The sequence below is a fragment of the Haliotis cracherodii genome, unplaced genomic scaffold (assembly GCF_022045235.1).
Source record: "Haliotis cracherodii isolate W230 unplaced genomic scaffold, xgHalCrac1.p SCAF_10, whole genome shotgun sequence".
In the NCBI taxonomy this organism is placed as follows: Eukaryota; Metazoa; Mollusca; class Gastropoda; order Lepetellida; family Haliotidae; genus Haliotis; species Haliotis cracherodii.
In genome coordinates this window covers 2,832,020-2,851,857 of record NW_027266265.1, presented here as the reverse complement: position 1 = coordinate 2,851,857, position 19,838 = coordinate 2,832,020, and the positions used below count along the sequence as shown (strand labels likewise).

At 41.1% G+C, this 19,838-nt stretch overlaps 1 protein-coding gene across 3 annotated transcripts in view; it reads right to left on the bottom strand.

Moving 5' to 3' along the window:
- The window catches only part of LOC139453962 (cystine/glutamate transporter-like), a 31,966-nt gene that overhangs the window by 6,853 nt on the left and 5,275 nt on the right, over nt 1-19,838 (bottom strand). For all 3 annotated transcript variants that reach the window (XM_071235417.1, XM_071235418.1, XM_071235419.1), the window contains 2 exons: nt 5,460-6,048; nt 4,256-4,381 (listed from right to left, as the gene is read on the bottom strand). In XM_071235417.1, the coding sequence (XP_071091518.1) occupies nt 4,256-4,381; nt 5,460-5,967 (634 nt within the window). In that variant the 5' untranslated portion in view covers nt 5,968-6,048. The remainder of the gene's footprint in view (nt 1-4,255; nt 4,382-5,459; nt 6,049-19,838) is intronic.

Here is a 19,838-nt window from a genome sequence, read left to right as displayed (position 1 = left end):
GGTATCCCCCGCCATGATATTGCTGGAATATTGCCAAAAGCGGCGTAAAACCATATTCACTCACTCAGTGTATTGTTCAACACGAGTGAAGATTATGGTCACAATGTTCATGGAATATAATACTGTCTCAGTGTACAAACACATATCATCCCACATTGGCCTCCACAGGAGATAGCGATTGGGTGAGAGCAAGTGATACTGTAAACAGGGAATTTTTTGCAACCGTTTTATTATTGCGAGTTTTGCGAACGAGACTCAATCGCAAAAATTAAAAACGCAAAAATAAGTATAAATAATACATACATACTTTATTCATTGCAACACGTCATCAAATGTTGAAATCATCAACCAAAACCACAAGTTACTCAATAAGTTAAAAACACAAATGAATGCAGAATGGTCACACAATACTTCACACATGCCAGTGTAAACAGACCAATTAGTGTCACTGTTACCCCATGCAATCCCTTCCGGTCAACTTTCCGGCCACCTCAGATTAACTAGCTTCGGAAGAAGCTGTCTATTGTTTGGTAATCGAGGGGTCATCTCAACACGGCAACTCGCAAAAATTTCTCGTCGCAGTTTGGCTTTGGTGTGGTATTCGCAATATTTTAACGGCGCAGAAATAAAGCTGTTTACAGTATCTCCTGGGAGATATTGCCACAATGAAATTGCATCACAATGCTTTGCTGATCATTGTGACATCATACATTGTCATCACTTATCTCTGCTAGTGATGCTGTAGCTGTATGTTTTACATTCAAGACACTCGATATCTCTATTTACAAACTGAAGATGTTGGAAGGATGGTTTGGATGATAAACAGAATCTTACCCACAATGTATTTTGACATTAAACATATCGACACTTGTCATAAAAGTTTATAAGCCTCAAAATTTTTAACTTTAATGGACTGGTGTTAAAATATTTAATATAAAGGACACGAGCGTGAGATTCTTTTTACTGACAACACAGTGACCTGGGAACAGTTTTATACCACGACAAACTACAGATATTAAACACAGAAAAATAGAATTTAGCTACTGCAATAACATCCTATGCTGGTTAAACTGGCAGTAAAACAACGTCTACAGTAGATATTAGTACAAAATGATATTCCCTGCTGCAATGTGGGAGTGGAGAGTGGGGGCACAAAGCCAAACACAGCATGCTCACCGAGCACCAACCAAACACAGCATGCTCGCTGAGCACCAACCAAACACAGCATGCTCGCTGAGCACCAACCAAACACAGCATGCTCGCCGAGCGCCAACCAAACACAGCATGCTCGCTGAGCACCAACCAAACACAGCATGCTCGCTGAGCACCAACCAAACACAGCATGCTCGCCGAGCGCCAACCAAACACAGCATGCTCGCTGAGCACCAACCAAACACAGCATGCTCGCCGAGCGCCAACCAAACACAGCATGCTCGCTGAGCACCAACCAAACACAGCATGCTCGCTGAGCACCAACCAAACACAGCATGCTCGCTGAGCACCAACCAAACACAGCATGCTCGCCGAGCACCAACCAAACACAGCATGCTCGCCGAGGGCCAACCAAACACAGCATGCTCGCCGAGGGCCAACCAAACACAGCATGCTCGCTGAGCACCAACCAAACACAGCATGCTCGCCGAGCGCCAACCAAACACAGCATGCTCGCCAAGCACCCACCAAACACAGCATGCTCACCGAGCGCCAACCAAACACAGCATGCTCACCAAGCACCAACCAAACACAGCATGTATACAGAGCGCCAACCAAACACAGCACACTCACCGAGCGCCAACCAAACACAGCATGTATGCAGAGCGCCAACCAAACACAGCATGCTCACCGAGCACCAACCAAACACAGCATGTAGGCAGAGCGCCAACCAAACACAGCATGCTCGCCGAGCACCAACCAAACACAGCATGCTCGCCCAGCACCAACCAAACACAGCATGCTCGCCGAGCACCAACCAAACACAGCATGTATGCAGAGCGCCAACCAAACACAGCATGCTCACCGAGCACCAACCAAACACAGCATGTAGGCAGAGCGCCAACCAAACACAGCATGCTCGCCGAGCACCAACCAAACACAGCATGCTCGCCGAGCACCAACCAAACACAGCATGCTCGCCGAGCACCAACCAAACACAACATGCTCGCCGAGCGCCAACCAAACACAGCATGCTTGCCGAGTACCAACCAAACACAGCATGCTCACCAAGCACCAACCAAACACAGCATGCTCGCCGAGTACCAACCAAACACAGCATGTACGCAGAGCACCAACCAAACACAGCATGCTCACCGAGCACCAACCAAACACAGCATGTAGGCAGAGCGCCAACCAAACACAGCATGCTCGCCCAGCACCAACCAAACACAGCATGCTCACAGAGCACCAACCAAACACAACATGCTCGCCGAGCACCAACCAAACACAGCATGCTCGCCGAGCACCAACCAAACACAGCATGCTCGCCGAGCGCCAACCAAACACAGCATGCTCGCCGAGCGCCAACCAAACACAGCATGCTCGCCGAGCGCCAACCAAACACAGCATGCTCGCCGAGCGCCAACCAAACACAGCATGCTCGCCGAGCACCAACCAAACACAGCATGCTCGCCGAGCACCAACCAAACACAGCATGCTCGCCGAGCGCCAACCAAACACAGCATGCTCGCCGAGCGCCAACCAAACACAGCATGCTCGCCGAGCGCCAACCAAACACAGCATGCTCGCCGAGCACCAACCAAACACAGCATGCTCACCAAGCACCAACCAAACACAGCATGCTCACCAAGCACCAACCAAACACAGCATGCTCACCAAGCACCAACCAAACACAGCATGTATACAGAGCGCCAACCAAACACAGCATGTTCACCAAGCACCAACCAAACACAGCATGCTCACCAAGCACCAACCAAACACAGCATGTACGCAGAGCGCCAACCAAACACAGCATGTAGGCAGAGCGCCAACCAAACACAGCATGCTCGCCGAGCACCAACCAAACACAGCATGCTCGCCGAGCACCAACCAAACACAGCATGCTCGCCGAGCACCAACCAAACACAGCATGCTCGCCGAGCACCAACCAAACACAGCATGCTCGCCGAGCACCAACCAAACACAGCATGCTCGCCGAGCACCAACCAAACACAGCATGCTCGCCGAGCACCAACCAAACACAGCATGCTCACCAAGCGCCAACCAAACACAGCATGCTCGCCAAGCACCAACCAAACACAGCATGCTCGCCGAGCACCAACCAAACACAGCATGCTCGCCGAGCACCAACCAAACACAGCATGCTCGCCGAGCACCAACCAAACACAGCATGCTCGCCGAGCACCAACCAAACACAGCATGCTCGCCGAGCACCAACCAAACACAGCATGCTCGCCGAGCACCAACCAAACACAGCATGCTCGCCGAGCACCAACCAAACACAGCATGCTCGCCGAGCACCAACCAAACACAGCATGCTCACCAAGCGCCAACCAAACACAGCATGCTCGCCGAGCACCAACCAAACACAGCATGCTCGCCGAGCACCAACCAAACACAGCATGCTCGCCGAGCACCAACCAAACACAGCATGCTCGCCGAGCACCAACCAAACACAGCATGCTCGCCGAGCACCAACCAAACACAGCATGCTCACCGAGCACCAACCAAACACAGCATGCTCACCAAGCACCAACCAAACACAGCATGCTCACCGAGCACCAACCAAACACAGCATGCTCACCAAGCACCAACCAAACACAGCATGCTCACCAAGCACCAACCAAACACAGCATGCTCACCGAGCACCAACCAAACACAGCATGCTCACCGAGCACCAACCAAACACAGCATGCTCACCAAGCACCAACCAAACACAGCATGCTCACCAAGCACCAACCAAACACAGCATGCTCGCCGAGCACCAACCAAACACAGCATGCTCGCCGAGAGCCAACCAAAGTAACATAACAAGTCAGCAAGTCATGTTTGTTTGTTTGATTGTTTGTTTGTTGTTAAACGTCTAACTCAACAATATTCCAGCTATATGACAGTGGGCAGTAAATAATCAAGTCTGGACCAGACAGTCCAGTGATTGACATCATGTGCATCAATTGGAAGTCATGTGTCAACTCCAGCAGGTAAAATACACGAATGTCTCAATTAAAAGTACCTCAGTCCTGAGGCCACCCATTCATCACAGCACTGACACATCACAGAAGCGATGATCATCTCTGCTTACCCTTAGCCACCATGGCAATACCTCCAGCGATGATGATGAGCAAGGCGAGCATCTTGGTGCTGGAGAGAATCGTCTGCACCCGGGTCACGTACTTCATGTACACACAGTTGAGAGTCACTAGGGACACTGTAACAGGAGTGGACATTATTGTAAACTCTGGCAGTGATCATGATGCCAGTAACCATGGTAACAGCTGTCAACATAACACAAACTAAACACATTGAACAGGATTATTTCTGTCACTAGCTAAAGGTGAATTAGTTTGTTCTTACTGTTTCATTTTGGAGGAACTAGACATGGTGCTGATAACATGTCCGAGTTTCATCAACACTTGTCATAAAAATTTAAAAGCCTCAGAATTTTTAATGTTCATTATGGGAAACAAACCATTTACCTTATCTTGTCCACCTAACCAAAGAGGTCAAGCTGATAAGGTATGTTATGTTCAATGTCTCTACACCCTGCTACATTTAACAAGTAAATGTAAATATTTTTGAATGAAAGTTGGATTAAAATTAATAAAATGGAGTCCAGACATACAATTAAACACTTTTTATTATCAATGGTGTAACGACAGGATTAACTTGCATAATTCAATACAGATTTTTTTATTTCCGATGAAAGATCATGCATGATGAGACATAGTTTTTTATGTTGTGGGTCCAGCTTAGCTACTGCACATAACATTTTGATACAGATTACAAGGACCAAGTTAATACCTAGTCTTATCTATGTGAGTGAGTGAGGTTTTCTTTTAGCAATATTCCAGCAATATCACCGCAGGGGACACCAGAGATGGGCTTCCATATTGTACCCATGTCGGGAATCGAGCCTGTGTCTTTTGTGCGACGAGCGAACGCTTTAACCACTAGGCTCCCTGACAGCCCTTGGCTTATCTATGAGATCGGCTTATCTACAATCATACACAGCATCGCTAAATATGTATTGTTAGCCAATAACTGTACAGCATGTACCCTTTGTTAAACATTACATGTTGCTAAGAAATGTTCAAATGGGCCCTGATTAAACGTAAACATAATACAAAACTGACATTGCCGAGGATAGTACCTGAGAGAGACAAAACCACCTGTGTGACATCCCAAGAAAAATAGGAAAGCATTCCCTGTTTAAAATACATCTGCAGCGGTTCAATATCAATTCTCATAAAGTCTGAGTGTTTGAAAACTCATTAATAGTCACCCACCTATAATCCATGCTGCAAAAAGTTTGATACCCCATTCCATTTCCGGAACATCACATCCTGGAAAGATAGCCTTCACAATGTACACCGCTGCAGTCTTGGACTGGAAGGCCCAGAAGGGTCCTGAGATCAGTACGATATAACCCCACAGGATCAGGAAGCCTGGCAGGGAGCCAAATGTGCTGTAGATGAAAGCGTATGGTCCACCTGCTTTAGGCATCATGGTGCCAAGTTCGGTAAAACACAAGGCCAAACTGAGATTTATTAAACCACCAACCATCCAGGCCACCAGAGACATCCCCACGGAGCCGGAATACTTGATGATCGTTGAAGGTGCTATGAAGACTGCTGAATGGCCTGTGATGGACACTAGGAGAGCTGTACAGTGAAACAAGTTCATGGACCGTTTCATCTGGACCTTGGACTCAACAATGACCTCAGGAGCATCTCCATCCCCAGGGCTTGCAACTCCGTCTTGGATGATGCTGTCTGTCTCTCTCATGTCTCCCATGGTGCAGATGCTGAGGTGATCTACGCTGTTTCAGCGAGGTTACTATGAACTTCTGTCAAGTTATTATTCTGGATTTGAAACCTGTAATAGATAAAACATGTATTTGAAACCTGTTAAAGACAAAATGTGTATTTGTAACCTGTAATAGATAAAACATGTATTTGAAACCTGTAATAGATAATACATGTATTTGAAACCTGTAATAGATACAACATGTATTTGAAACCTGTAACACACAAAACATGTACGAATACATGACATCTTCTGAAAGTTTGGTTCAAGAGCGAGTGAATGCACTTGAATTGCCTCAGTCAACAATGTCACGGCGACCTGTTGCCGAGCCTGGGTGACATAGACAAACATAGCATTTGAAAGATGATCTTGTCAATCTATCCTCTTGTCACTATACCCAAGGAATACTCCGCACCAGCTGTTGACACAAAGAGGGTGTCAGTAATGTATGTTTCCTGTACACATATGGACAGTGTTCCTGCCAGTTTGTGACACTGCCACTATGGGTAGACTGGCAACTCTAAACATTACCATTCCCCCAAAGTTTTTGTCAGGCCCAGCTTTAAAGAAATATATAAAAATATACATGTATGAAAATTACCAATGATTACTTTCTTTTACTTCTGAACTTAGTTAGATCTACACATCATCCACAATTTTCTCTTTTTTAATTAATATTTTGAGACAAAGTCACTAAAAATATATATCTAACCTAGAACCAAAGCGAAATATTATTCCCTTATAGATGAGGGAAACCCTAATGGTAACAGACAAGGTGACTTCGTTTGAAAATATATTTATATGGATATTATCGATGTTTTGTTCAACAACAAAGATTTAATAGGTACTTTATTTGCCGGTCCATTATATGGGACTGGCAGTTACATGAATTACCAGTCCACGTCTAATTTTGCTGGCAAAAAACCTGGTAATTACCGGTAAATGGGAACACTGATGGATAAAAGTATTTGGGAGTTTGGGGGCCTATCTATCCAGGATTAACAGGGTCTATTTATCCAGAATTTACCTGGGTGTCTCTGTTCAGGATATACTATGACCAAGGTATTTTGGAAAAAGGGGTTTTAAAATTAACTCAAAATGTGGTTTATGAAATTCTATCAGGCTCTAGGTTAAAATACGAAATGGACATGTGAAAGGTTACTGTACAGGGTGAGGCTTCAACCAAGAGGTCAAAATGTTATCGGTTCTTAATACAAATTCTTATCTGTAAAAGGGAATTAGGATCTGGTCTTGTAATATAAGTACAAGAGAGCAAATGAAAAGATGATATAGATAATCAGTCTTGAAGTGGCCAAATATTGTATGAATTATTGCTTGATTGGAATCTGATTAAGGATATCTTGGTAAATTGGTAAATACCATTTTGACATAGTATCTGGCTTTCATCCTAGGTTCATGAACTATGTTCGATTTACTGATGAATTTAGAGAGTTAACTGAGTTATTTTAGACAAGAAGAGTTTGATAGCACAAACTGAATCTGCCATTTGGGGATTGGAAATTAGCTTCTATTGAAATGAGCGTATGAGTCATTTCGGTATGACTTGGAACATTATTTTGGTGGGAGGAGCTAAAATTATCATCGCTAGTATTTTGTTAGTTGTCCGGGAGTGGTATGGGGATTCGGAAACTGACGGCTAAACAGAGAGGTTCTCGCTGTAGATTGCGATTCCGGGGCAGAAAAGTATTAGAGTGAACAGCTGATCAGAAAGGCTATCAGGCTCTTCTTCCTTTAGGTATGTGTTATACCAGCTACAAGAAAATATCTGAGGACCATGTGTGTATATTTATGATTAATTCCATCATAAATTAAAAGGACTTGAGCAAACCAGCTGGCTTGTGATTTTGAGAGCTACATCATCCCCAGAACAAAGGAGTGGTTGATAAGTACAAGTGACCAAAGGTAGAAGGGTATAGTACACGTCACCTAATTTACAATACCTGGGTCTGTCCATCCAGGGATTCACCTGGGTCTATCAATCAGGGATTAACCTTGGTCCATCTATCAAAGATTTACCAAGATCTGTTTGTCCAGGATTAACCTGGGTCTTTTTTTCCAGAATTTCCCTGGGTCTATCTATCCAGAATTTACCTGGGTCTATCTATCCAGAGATCTACTTGGGTCTATCACTCAAGGGTTAACCTGGGTCTAACCGTCCAGGACTTACCTGGGTCAATCTATCCAGGATTTACCTAGGTCTATCTGTCCAGTATTTACCTGGGTCTATCGATCCAAGATTTACCTGGGTCTGTCTATCCATGATTTACAGGGATCTATCTATCCCGATCCCGTTTGTTGCCTCTAACAACAAGCATAGTCGCCTTATACGTCAAGCATGGGTTGCCGAAGACCTATTCTACCCCGGATCTTCACGGGTCATCTTACTTGTAACAGAGCCTACCATAAGGAAAGGTTATAAATACATGTACATGTACTTTTTACATGAATTAATTCAATGCAACATTGAAGATATCTGAATTTAAGTAAACAAAAAAAAATGTAATTTAATCGACTCATTTAAAGAAGACTAATTAGTGCATATTTATTCAATGTTGACTAATTTACCAGTATTGCCTGAGCAAATACTTGTCATATCTGCTGCCCATGAAAAACTTAATACCGGTAACTTCTATTAACATCACATTATCAACTGTGCAATCAGTTGTGGTGATACACAACATTGATTCTGCAATTGCGCCTACATCTGTTACAGGAGTCGTAGCAGTTCGATCACAATAATGCCGCAAGCTAAGTACATTGCAGTTATATAAATGCATAATCCAATGCTTCATTCCAATATTTGATATTCACACTGTTTTGAAAAACTTAATAAAATGCAGTTTGCACGTAATTTCATATTCATTGCATTACTACAAAATTACCACACACATTTCAATGAAACAGACATTGATACATAATTCATGTTCATATGTTCACAATACACTGCTCCAAGCTTCAGTGATTCGTTTCATGTATATGCACGTGAAAACTTTGAATGGTGATCAATCTTTATAAAACTGATGCTGCATAAGAGCAAATAATATCAGTTCATTTTTATATAGATTGCATATTCACATTTGAAACTACATCCTCCTTGACTAGTGAAGATTATACGCCTGGTGAAAAATATACTCATCGACAAAAGAAACGTGAATACCATACATGTTTAATATTTGAAGAATTACTCATATTCAAGAGATATTAGATTGGTTCGAAGCGCAAACAAACATGCTGGTATGTTGTGTGAACCAACACTCATGAACGCATCACATGTGATGTTATAGATCCATGACTCGAGATGCACCATCTGTCTCGTGGAGGATTACAGTGTGAAGTTTGGAAATCACGTGCAGCATATTGTGATAAGAATAAAGACACTTGACTGATTGTTTGTTTTGTCATTAATTGGTACACATTGGAAACATCTCTTCTTAACGTACATACTTCTCTATGTTTCTATGGTTTGTGTTTCTTTTGGCATTGAGTATAGTTTACTTCTTGCTAAGACCCGTGAAGATCTGGGGTAGAATAGGTCTTCAGCAATCCATGCTAGCTTGTAAAAGGCGACTATGGTTGTTGTAAGAGGCGACTAACAGGATCAGGTGGTCAGGCTCACTGACTTGGATGCATGTCATCATATCCCAATTGCATGGATCAATGCTCATGATGTCAATCACTGAACTGTCTGCTCCAAACTCAGTTATGTACAGAGCATCATCATATACAGTTGTGCCTCGTTTATACGGACACTTGTGTCATGTCACAATTCGTCGGTATAAACAAATTTCCGTATAACTGAAACCAGCTTCTTACTGGAAGAGTTACTTCCCTTCAATTATGCAACTCATGACAGATGACAGAGCAAACAGATACATCCACTCAGTCTTTATTCAAGACATACACCTTTCAAAAAATCTGTCATGGAAGTTTCAACTTTACCACATTTTGAGGTTTGAATTTTAAACGATAATTCCAAATTGTCCAGATTGCCTGTGTTCTCGTAATATGTAATCAAGGTCTCTGTACAAGCACTTCCGGGAGATTAAGCCACTTCTGTTTGTCTTTTAAAATGGGATGGGATTACATGTACAATAAACAAGCTCATCTCAAACGTAACTCAGAGTCACTTGGTTAATTGACTTCTCACGAACCAAAGGATTTCCACCAGCGGAAGGATAACCACCAGCGGAAGTGTATTGTCTGGGTAAGTGAGACAATTTTGTCTGCATTTCAGTGTTTTGTGTATGAAAATGACCATCCGGTTCCGGAAACTGAATTTCCGTATATACGGGTAAATTTATATAGTAATTATTTCGTTTTGAATGAAAATCGGCAGGGAACTGAGGTTTCCGGATATCTGAAGTCCGTATAAGTGGGGCATGACTGTAGCTGGAATATTGCTGAGTGTGGCGTTAAAGAGCCTATGCATAGTCCAATCAAAATCACAATGAAATCAAAATATGAATCCTGCAGAATGGGTTGTGGAATCATGACTGCAATGATTTTAAAGCGGCACTGATCTCAAGCAATTCCCCAGGACTGGTTTTGCCTCTGTTATTGTTTTTTCCCCGTGAGTACCCGGATGATACGCAACATAACTGAGCATTTTGGATCACTGATTGGTTAACCGTGATCTATAAGGATTTCGAAAAAGGTCGCATGTCAATTAATTCCTTCAGCCTAAACAAACAAAAAGAAATGCGGAGCTCATCAGATGTCGTCATTTGGAAATACCTCAGATGGTTATAGTTTAATCATAAAAAAAGCATCCAGACTTTTTGGATTTCAGATTGCGTTGATAATACGATTACTACCCCCTTGTTGTCATCCACGTTTTCTGGTAAAACCCCTCACTTGTGTATTTGTCGTCATTCATTTGATGCTCAGTTAATGAATTTATTACAGGTCTAATTAGTGGTATCACCACTCAGATTACCTGACAAAGGTTCCCATTTGGCATTTATTGTGACCCGGGATATTATTCAATCTAAATACAGGTTTGAAGTGAGGTGAAATGTGTGTTAATAATATGCACATGGCAGCCCAGCAAGAGATGAATCATCAGTTGATTTACTTTTATGTGAATCAACGGATCGTTCCTTGTCACCAAAGGATTTACAGAAAATACGTTGATTGATTTATCACTGTTATCTTGCACAGTGGATATGTCAAAAGTGAGTGTTTACATGTCTAGATTTACTAAAACAAAGGGAATACACTCATATCATGGTGTGAAGTGACGATGTAAAAACAACATACTTTGGTCAAAGGGTTAACCCATATTACGTTGATTGATGGCTCATTGTTATCTAACTCAATGGATTGTTTAGGAAGCGGGGACGTTATGAAAATAGTTGTCACATGGGCTTTATCAGCCGACCTTTGAGACTTGACACCTATGTGAAACAACTGAAACAATCAAAGTGATCAGTTGAGAAACGAACACAGGTTATCAATATCCCGAAATGATATATATCTTTTAAAATATTTGATTGTTACAGAGACACGTGACATCGAATAAGTTTCTTTGTACAGCTGCAGACGAGTGGGATATTGTTCCTTTGTGTGGATATTCATGGATACATTCCTCCAACAAGGAAGCTGCCTAAAATTATACACATTTGGTAGGTTATAATTATGATACGTGCCTTTTGTTTTCCTTCATTTGCTGAAGCATTGAACTGATTCATTCTGTTCCTCTATGTCTTGGTTGGGAAAGACGTTGGGATAGACGTTGTTTTCACAAGTCTTATTTTTGTAAGCGTGTTTATATTACAGTCAATTTGTAAAATGTGATTCTCTCAGGCAATTTATAAAAATGTGTTAATATTTCAGTCATTTTGACTGAAAAATCTGTCCATTTCTTTAACAGATTGACTAAAATTGATTAAGACAATCAAAAGGGCCTAAAAACATCACAATAGATTATTATGTAGGTTGGATTAGAAGCAAAACAATATAGAGATGTACTTTTCATTGTGACATTTACAGTCTCTTGGTGATGATATTAAACATAAAAATCTTTGGAATTCGTTTTAAAATAATACAGATGAACATATTTTTCAGTCAATTTGTAAAATAACTGACTATTTAAGCCTTTAATATATTTCCTAACTGAAAATTTTGCACATTTTGACTCTAAAAATATAAACACAATAAAATAAGCAATACTTAGGAGAAATATTTTTGTGTGTTGCAAGTCAAAATAGCGTAAACGAAAATCGCACAATTACCAAGCAAGTGACTTAGCAAAACTTCGTCACCATTACCGATGCTACCCACAAAGATACCAACATTTCCTTATTATTTCCCAAACTGTATTTCATTTTGTTGATCAATGTGACCATACGCCGTTATACTTTCAATAAAAGTGACAAATGCGCTTACGAATTGCGCAGCACAGGTCGATAACTAGTCTACATTTCTACTGTATCATCTGGGTACTCACGGGAAAAAAACAATAACAAAGGCAACAACCAGTCCCGGGAATTGCTTTAGATCAGAGCCCCTTTAAGCTGTGCATCTGTTGTAATAACATATGAAAGGAAATATATCTTGGCAATCACCAGGTATAATTGCATTTGTCAAGAAACAGCCTTGAATGGCAGTCAATGGAATATATATGACACCATGCTGCATAGCAGCAGATTGCCTAAAAAACCATGCATTATGGAATTCAGAAATAGCGTGCACCTTAATGTCATATTGGCACAGGTCCCCTTGCAAAGTGGATCAGCTGTGAGATAGAAGCTGTTGTTTAAATTGATTGACTTGTCCCTGGTAACATATGTGCGTTTGTTATTTAACGGTGTACGGTGTAACGGTGTAACGGTGTACTAAGTAATATTCAAGCTACATGATGGCAGCCTGTAAATACTTGATTCTGATTCAGACTATCCTGCAATGGATATTATGCACAACAATCCAAGCCGGTGATGTATCATGACATTCATCAGCCAAGCCACCGTTCCTGATCACCTCTGGGGGAGATCCGTATAGATTCAGGGTACAATAGGTGTTCAGTAACCCATGCTTGCCGTAAGTGGCGACTGCCAGGATCGCTGACTTGGTTGATGCATGTCCAATAGCGTGAATTGATGCTAATATCAATCACTGGATTGTCTGGTTCAGATTTGATTATTTACAGACCGTCGTCAAATAGCTGGAATATTGCCAAGTGCGGCATTTAACAACAAACAAACAAGTTGCTGGGGACCATGAATCTCCACTGTCACCATGTTGCATCACTACAACATGAGTGAGTGAGTGAGTATGGTTTTACGCCGCTTTTAGCAATATTCCAGCAATATCACGGCGGGGGACACCAGAAATGAGCTTCACACAATGTACCCATGTCAGGAATCGAACCCGGGTCTTCGGCCTGACGAGCGAACGCTTTAACCACTAGGCTACCCGACCGCCCTCTACAACATAAGCTCAACTATAAGCTGAAGCATCTGTGTTGATAGCAGTCTGCTTGCAGTGTTCCCGCTGGCTTCATCTTCCCGAGGCAAGAGACTTAACTGACTTTAAAAGTCCAGTTTCCACCCTTGCCGAACTAGGCTGGAATTCCTAGGCTCAATCGTAGCGCCACCAGTGGGTATTACGAGTTATGTCCCGTCTATGCCTCTCCTATGGACCAATCAGATTCCACCACTCGTATCACTTGCATTTGCACATAACGGCGGTGCCCAGTCAAGATGATCTGATCAATAATCACGATCTATATTGTGATAAAAACGGGTCTTACATTGCGAAATGCATCAAATCATGTGAGCACTTTGATTAAAAACATGAAAAGATTTAGAAAATGTCTGTTGACAACTAGTTAGCGGTGCACATGCTTTGCAAATTTTCCAATCGACCGAAATCTGCATGACAGTTTACGAACCAGATTTCGATTTCAGAGCGCGATTTTGATTGGACTATGCATAGACTCGTTAGTCCAGCCAAAATGTAACTCCATAATACCAGCCAAGTTCGGCAAGGGTGGAAACTGGACTTTTATAGTCAGTCAACTCTCTTGCCTCGGGAAGATGGCTGGCTTTTGAAACTGCCAGTCCTGGCTGACTGGTAACTCTAATAATGACCCGTCCTCACTAATTTTTGTCAGTCCCAAATTTCAACAAATAAAAAGTAACTTCGGTAGATTAACACCTCCTTCACATAAAGTTCAGTCACAAGTTTCTCTCTCTCTCTATAAATTTCTTTTTTTAAACTAATATATACTTAACCTTGTAGCATAGTGAGGTGATATTTCCTTTCACTGAAAAAAGACAAGGGAAAACCCTGATGGTAACAGACAAGCTGACTGTCGATGTTTTGATCAACAACAAAGATTTATAAGGAACTCTATTTGCCGGTCCACAGGGACTGGCAGTCACATGAATTACCGGTCCAAGGCTAGTTAAATCAGTAAAAACTGGTAATTACCGGTAAACGAACATTATTTATTCCACTGCGAACATTAAAAAAATATTACAATAACATTTTTAAAAATTTCATTGGTATTTCTGTTCATTGTTGACTTTAGGAGGAATAATTTGCATGTACAAATATAGATTGTAAATTATTGCCAATGAAAACAGCTGTTTCCGCTGTGCTGGTAGCTTGAGGCCATACCCCCCTTCTGAAGGAGAACCTACATAAATATTTAGAAATTCTGTTCATTGTTGACTTTAGGAAGAATAATTTGCGTGTACAAATATAGATCGAAAATTATTGCCTATGAAAACAGCTGTTTCCGCTGTGCTGGTAGCTTGAGGTCATACCGCCCTTTTGGAAGCCGATTACGGAGCATGAAGTCATCACTTTCATTAGGACATTTAAATACAGTGAGCCCTCGCTATTGGGCTCTTCGATTGTATTGTTGTTCTTTGTTCATTTGCACATAACGCTTCTCATTGCATAATCAACAGTTTATTGCTGAATGGAGTTCTTATAATCTGTTTGAAAACATCCGCGGCAAGTCCCGGAAATACGATTGTTCTACTAGTTAACTTTTCACACTATACATCCTTATCTTAGAAGCGCATGCATGCAATAAAAGAGAACCACAAGTTTATTTTCTTAATTAGTGGGCAATCCAATTTGAGGCAATACTGTACTTGCTTCGAATATTATGAATTGTTTTCTCTCATAATGACAAAAAGAATCATTTTTTTCACTTTACTTGCCCTTTAATGTGTACAATGTCTACTTGTCCTCCTCAGGAAACCATGCTTTTGAATATCATTTACTTCAGTAAAGTTCCTGTATTCGAGGACTTCACTGGATGAGTAAATAACAAAGTACTGAAAGACCTACAATGAAATACAGTAACTTCTTTGATAGGCATTTAGAAGTTGGAGTACTAAGTAAGGATAAGAAATTTATTGATGAACAACTTCTTTATTACAATCAACTCATCAAAGACCCCAAATACCCCAATCAGCCATAATCCCGTAGTTTACATTACTGGCTTCATCCTTTGTTTAAGGCACTGACTTCACCCATGGTCATCATCACTGCCCTTGTGTGTACACAACAGGCTTCTCTACTCCAGTATACAATATCTACCCTACTGTATAAACATTGCCTCCTACGTGTATATATACTTGCTTACTGCACTCTGTAAATCACTTGCTTGATAACGGTGTTAGAACCTACACCGAAACGTCGCTCTTAATTGTAATAAAGAAGTTGTTCATCCATAATTTTCTTATCCTTACTTAATGAAATACAGGTACCCAACCAATGTTGTTATATTACTGCATTGTACAATGGTCTATACACTTAACCAGTAGGTACACTGGATCCTCGTTCAGCGCTAGAAACTAACAGCTTTAGTCCACTAGTCCTGATAATGGACAGCAAAACCCTTATAAAGGGCAAATTTCTACTGGTCCGATAAGACCTGTGAAGATCCGGGGTAGAATAGGTCTTCAGCAAACCATGCTTGCTGTAAAAGGCGACTATGCTTTTCGTAAGAGGTGACAAACGGAATCGGGTGGTCAGGTTCACTGACTTGGTGATGAATGTCATCGATTCCAATTGCGTGGATCGATGTGCATGATGTCAATCACTAGATTGTCTGGTCCAGACCCGATTTTTTACAGACAGCCATCAAATAACTTGAATATTGCTGAGTTTGGCGTTAAACAACAAACAAACTAGTCCTAATGATACTTTAACTATTGGGCAGTGTGGCAAGGACTATAGGACTAGTGTCAATGTCTAACGCTGCTTGTTGCATGAATTTATTGACCTAAAAAATGGAGGACATTCTCTTCACAGTTTGATATGTAAGGATATCACCTTTTTGTTTTTATCATATAATAATTTCATACTTTAAAGTATAAACTGTATCTTTCATGCTGATTGGAAGAATGGGTAGTCACCTGATGTGTTATTTGGAGTTCACACACCTCTGAACAAACAGAAAAGTTCACACGATGTGAATTTTTGGGGGTGAAATTGATAGTGTGAACTTTTGGCGGAATACTTTCTAGGGTTTCCCCTGACTCTAGGTGTTTACAGTCAACTCGTTTTTCTATTCTATTTTTCATTTTTAACCCCTGCATTTATCAGTTTGATCTGCAAACACCCTGGGCTGAATTGTTTGGGATATCTGTATCTTCAAACACAGGAGTCCATCAGCAGGTCCACAACACTAAAATCTGTATCTTCAAACACAGGAGTCCATCAGCGGGTCCACAACACTAAAATATTTGTGACATAACGATTACAGCAGCAAAATAATCATGATAATAATAACAGGACAGACATGGCCAGGCAGCATCTCGGAGGCGTCAGAGAGCCAACCTGCCTAGCCGCTGTCTGTTGGTGCACTCCACTTACCCAAAGCATTCTAACTTTTTCTTCCAGTCAAATCATTGACAAGATGCCAGGTAACCAATACGATACCCCTCGGTATGCAGTATCCAGCACCACAAAGTTAAGCTTCAGTGGCCAACCAGCTATTCTCTAGTGTTAATTACAAGCCGCTGACCCACACATGAATCTGTGCTGCTTGCTATGGTTATAATAGATCAGCTGCTGTTCTAATTTGTATCAGGAGCCTTCTGAATATTCATAAAGATATATTTAACTTACTTAACTCTGAGAACATATAATGTATTAAGTCCCTGATGAAACCTACGAGGGCTGGTCAAAAGGTTCTAACTTTCAACTATGGGCCATAACAACATGAACTAATCATTGCAATACAGTGTTTGAGTAGTTCATTGTGTATTTGGTCTGTTGAGGCTGTTTGTATATTAGTGTTTGTTTGTTTGTTCGTTTGTTGTTTAATGCCAAACTCAGCAATATTCCAGCTATATAATGGCAGTCTGTAAAGAATTGAGTCTGGACCAGACAATCCAGTGATTGATGTCATGCACATCGATCCACGCAATTGGAATTCATCACCAAGTCAGTGAGTCTGACCATCCGATCCCGTTAGTCGCCTCTTACGACAAGCAGAGTCGCCTTTTACAGCAAGCATGGGTTGCTGAAGACCTATTCTATCCCAGATCTTCACAGGTTTTGTATATTAGTGACAGCAAGTCAGTGCCGAAGTTTCTAAATTCTGGTCTAAAAAGAACAAACATTGCCTGAAAAAAAATTAGAGCTAATTGAGGAGGATTTTGTCAAATTCAAAAAGAGATTAGTAAGGGTGATGAAACATGGGTCTACCACTATGATCCTGGGTGTGTCAATCCACGGAATGGCACCATTTCACTTCTCCGGCACCAAAAAAGTTCAACTCTTCAACTTCAGTGAAGAAGGTTATGATCACTGTATTCTCGGGGTGCAACGGGTGTGATCCTTGTTGATTACTAGAAAGTCAAAAGACTGGTGCCTACTATGCTGAATATCTTCATCGCCTGAGAGATTCTATCAAAGAAAAGTGGCGAGGAATGCTGACTGCTGGTGCTCTACTATTTCATGACAATGCCTCTCCTCACACATCTCGACTTGCAAAGGTTGCTGTGCGACAATGTGGAAGAGCTTCCTCACCCTCCATACTCACCAGACCTGGCACCAAGTGATTTTGACCCGTTTCCTAAACTGAAAGAACTCCTACATGGAAAGCACTATGATGACAAGCTGACATGAAAGCTGTCGTGAATGGGGTTTTCAGGGTGGCTTCAAAAACCTCTTCCTGACTGGAATTGAAAAGCTTCACTATCGATATGAGAAGTGCATTCAAAGGCAGGGAGATTATGATGAAAAATAAAATATAAAAAAATATCACAATTGTTGGTTTTGTTAGTTAGGTGTAGAACATGTTGACCAGCCCTCGTATACCCTACAAAGTGCCTACGACATACACCCTTTGTGTTAAGAAGGACATGTCCCACATCCTTATAAAGCATTGTGAATGAGGTTGCAATTATATAACACTATACATGATACAAGTTAAATACTACCATATTTGACGTAATAAGCGCCCCACTCTAATAAGCGCCCACGGCGACATTTGCTAAGATATTGGCTAGTGAACAATCTCAATTAGCACTCCTTCCAATTGATCAATGTACACAAGACTTATTTATTCGCATATAATACGCACTCGTGTGTTTAGGCACCCTTAATTATGAGCATTTAATTCTGGAAAAATATATCTGTCGTACATAAACATTTCAGGCTGTCAGCATAAACCACGAAATTTATCTTTCAACTCTGTATTTTTCTCCAAAATAACATTCTAATAAGAACCCCCTATTTCTAATTTTGGGAGCGCCCTGGGCGCTTTTTACGTCGAATATGGTAATACATGAAATATCTTATAAAATGAATACAATAGGGTAGAGATTGCATGGTTATACCATTCAGATTGTACTGATGTGACACATGATACAGTATTAGCATTAGGGCTTCAACTCGGGGCCGGGTCGGTTTTACTGGGACTCAAGTCCGTTATCAAGGACTCGAGTACTCAATAAGGGGAGATCACTCTGTTTCAATGTTCAATTGTTCATCAATATATTGATTAAAGCTATTGTTTGAATAATGTATTCTTTGTAAAAAGTAGATGTACATTAGAACAATTGAGAATGTCACATAAAATAGACGTAATTATTGTTTTTCCTTCCTGACATAAGCATAAGAAATTGAATGTATCAAGGCGATCATTGCTTCTTTGCTCCGACATCAAATGCCAAGTGTATTCCCTTACACAGATTAACAACTGATTAGCTGATATATATGTGTTATTTCAGTGCTTACAAATCAAGCGACAGGTCGACAGTTTGGTACAGTTTGAAAACGTGACCAACTCATGAATGAATGAACTTATAGTACTACATTTCCATATTTAGCGGCCTTAGTCTTGCAGCCCAGCAGCTGTGTATACGTGTATATCTTGATGCACATTATCGATTTTCTTCCTGTGAATTATTGTTCGTGCTTGTTGGCAGGTGTCGAAAGAAACGCTGATCGTCAGAAAAAAACAAACTTGGTTTGTGTTCAATATGTATTGTAGTATTTGTAGACGTGGCGTAATGTTTTTGAAGGTCGTGATTAAGATAAGTGCAGTTACAAGCAAACATTAACACTGAACACTTCCATACACTTTGACAGATAAACAAGTTCCGTGGACGCTTTCTATTTACATTTACAGTGCAGTTCGGTTATACTTATAACATGTTTTAATATGTTTAGATGTCAATTTTGATCTAATGAATCAATATTCTTAAAGGACGTCCTATTTCGGGTACTCGAGTACGAGCCAAGTTTCAGCCCTCGGGTACTCGAGTCTAAAAATTTGGACTCGTGGAAGCCCTAATTAGCATTTGATTTTAAATGATGAATTGATTATAAATTTAACATCTGCTGTAAACATTAGGCTTGCA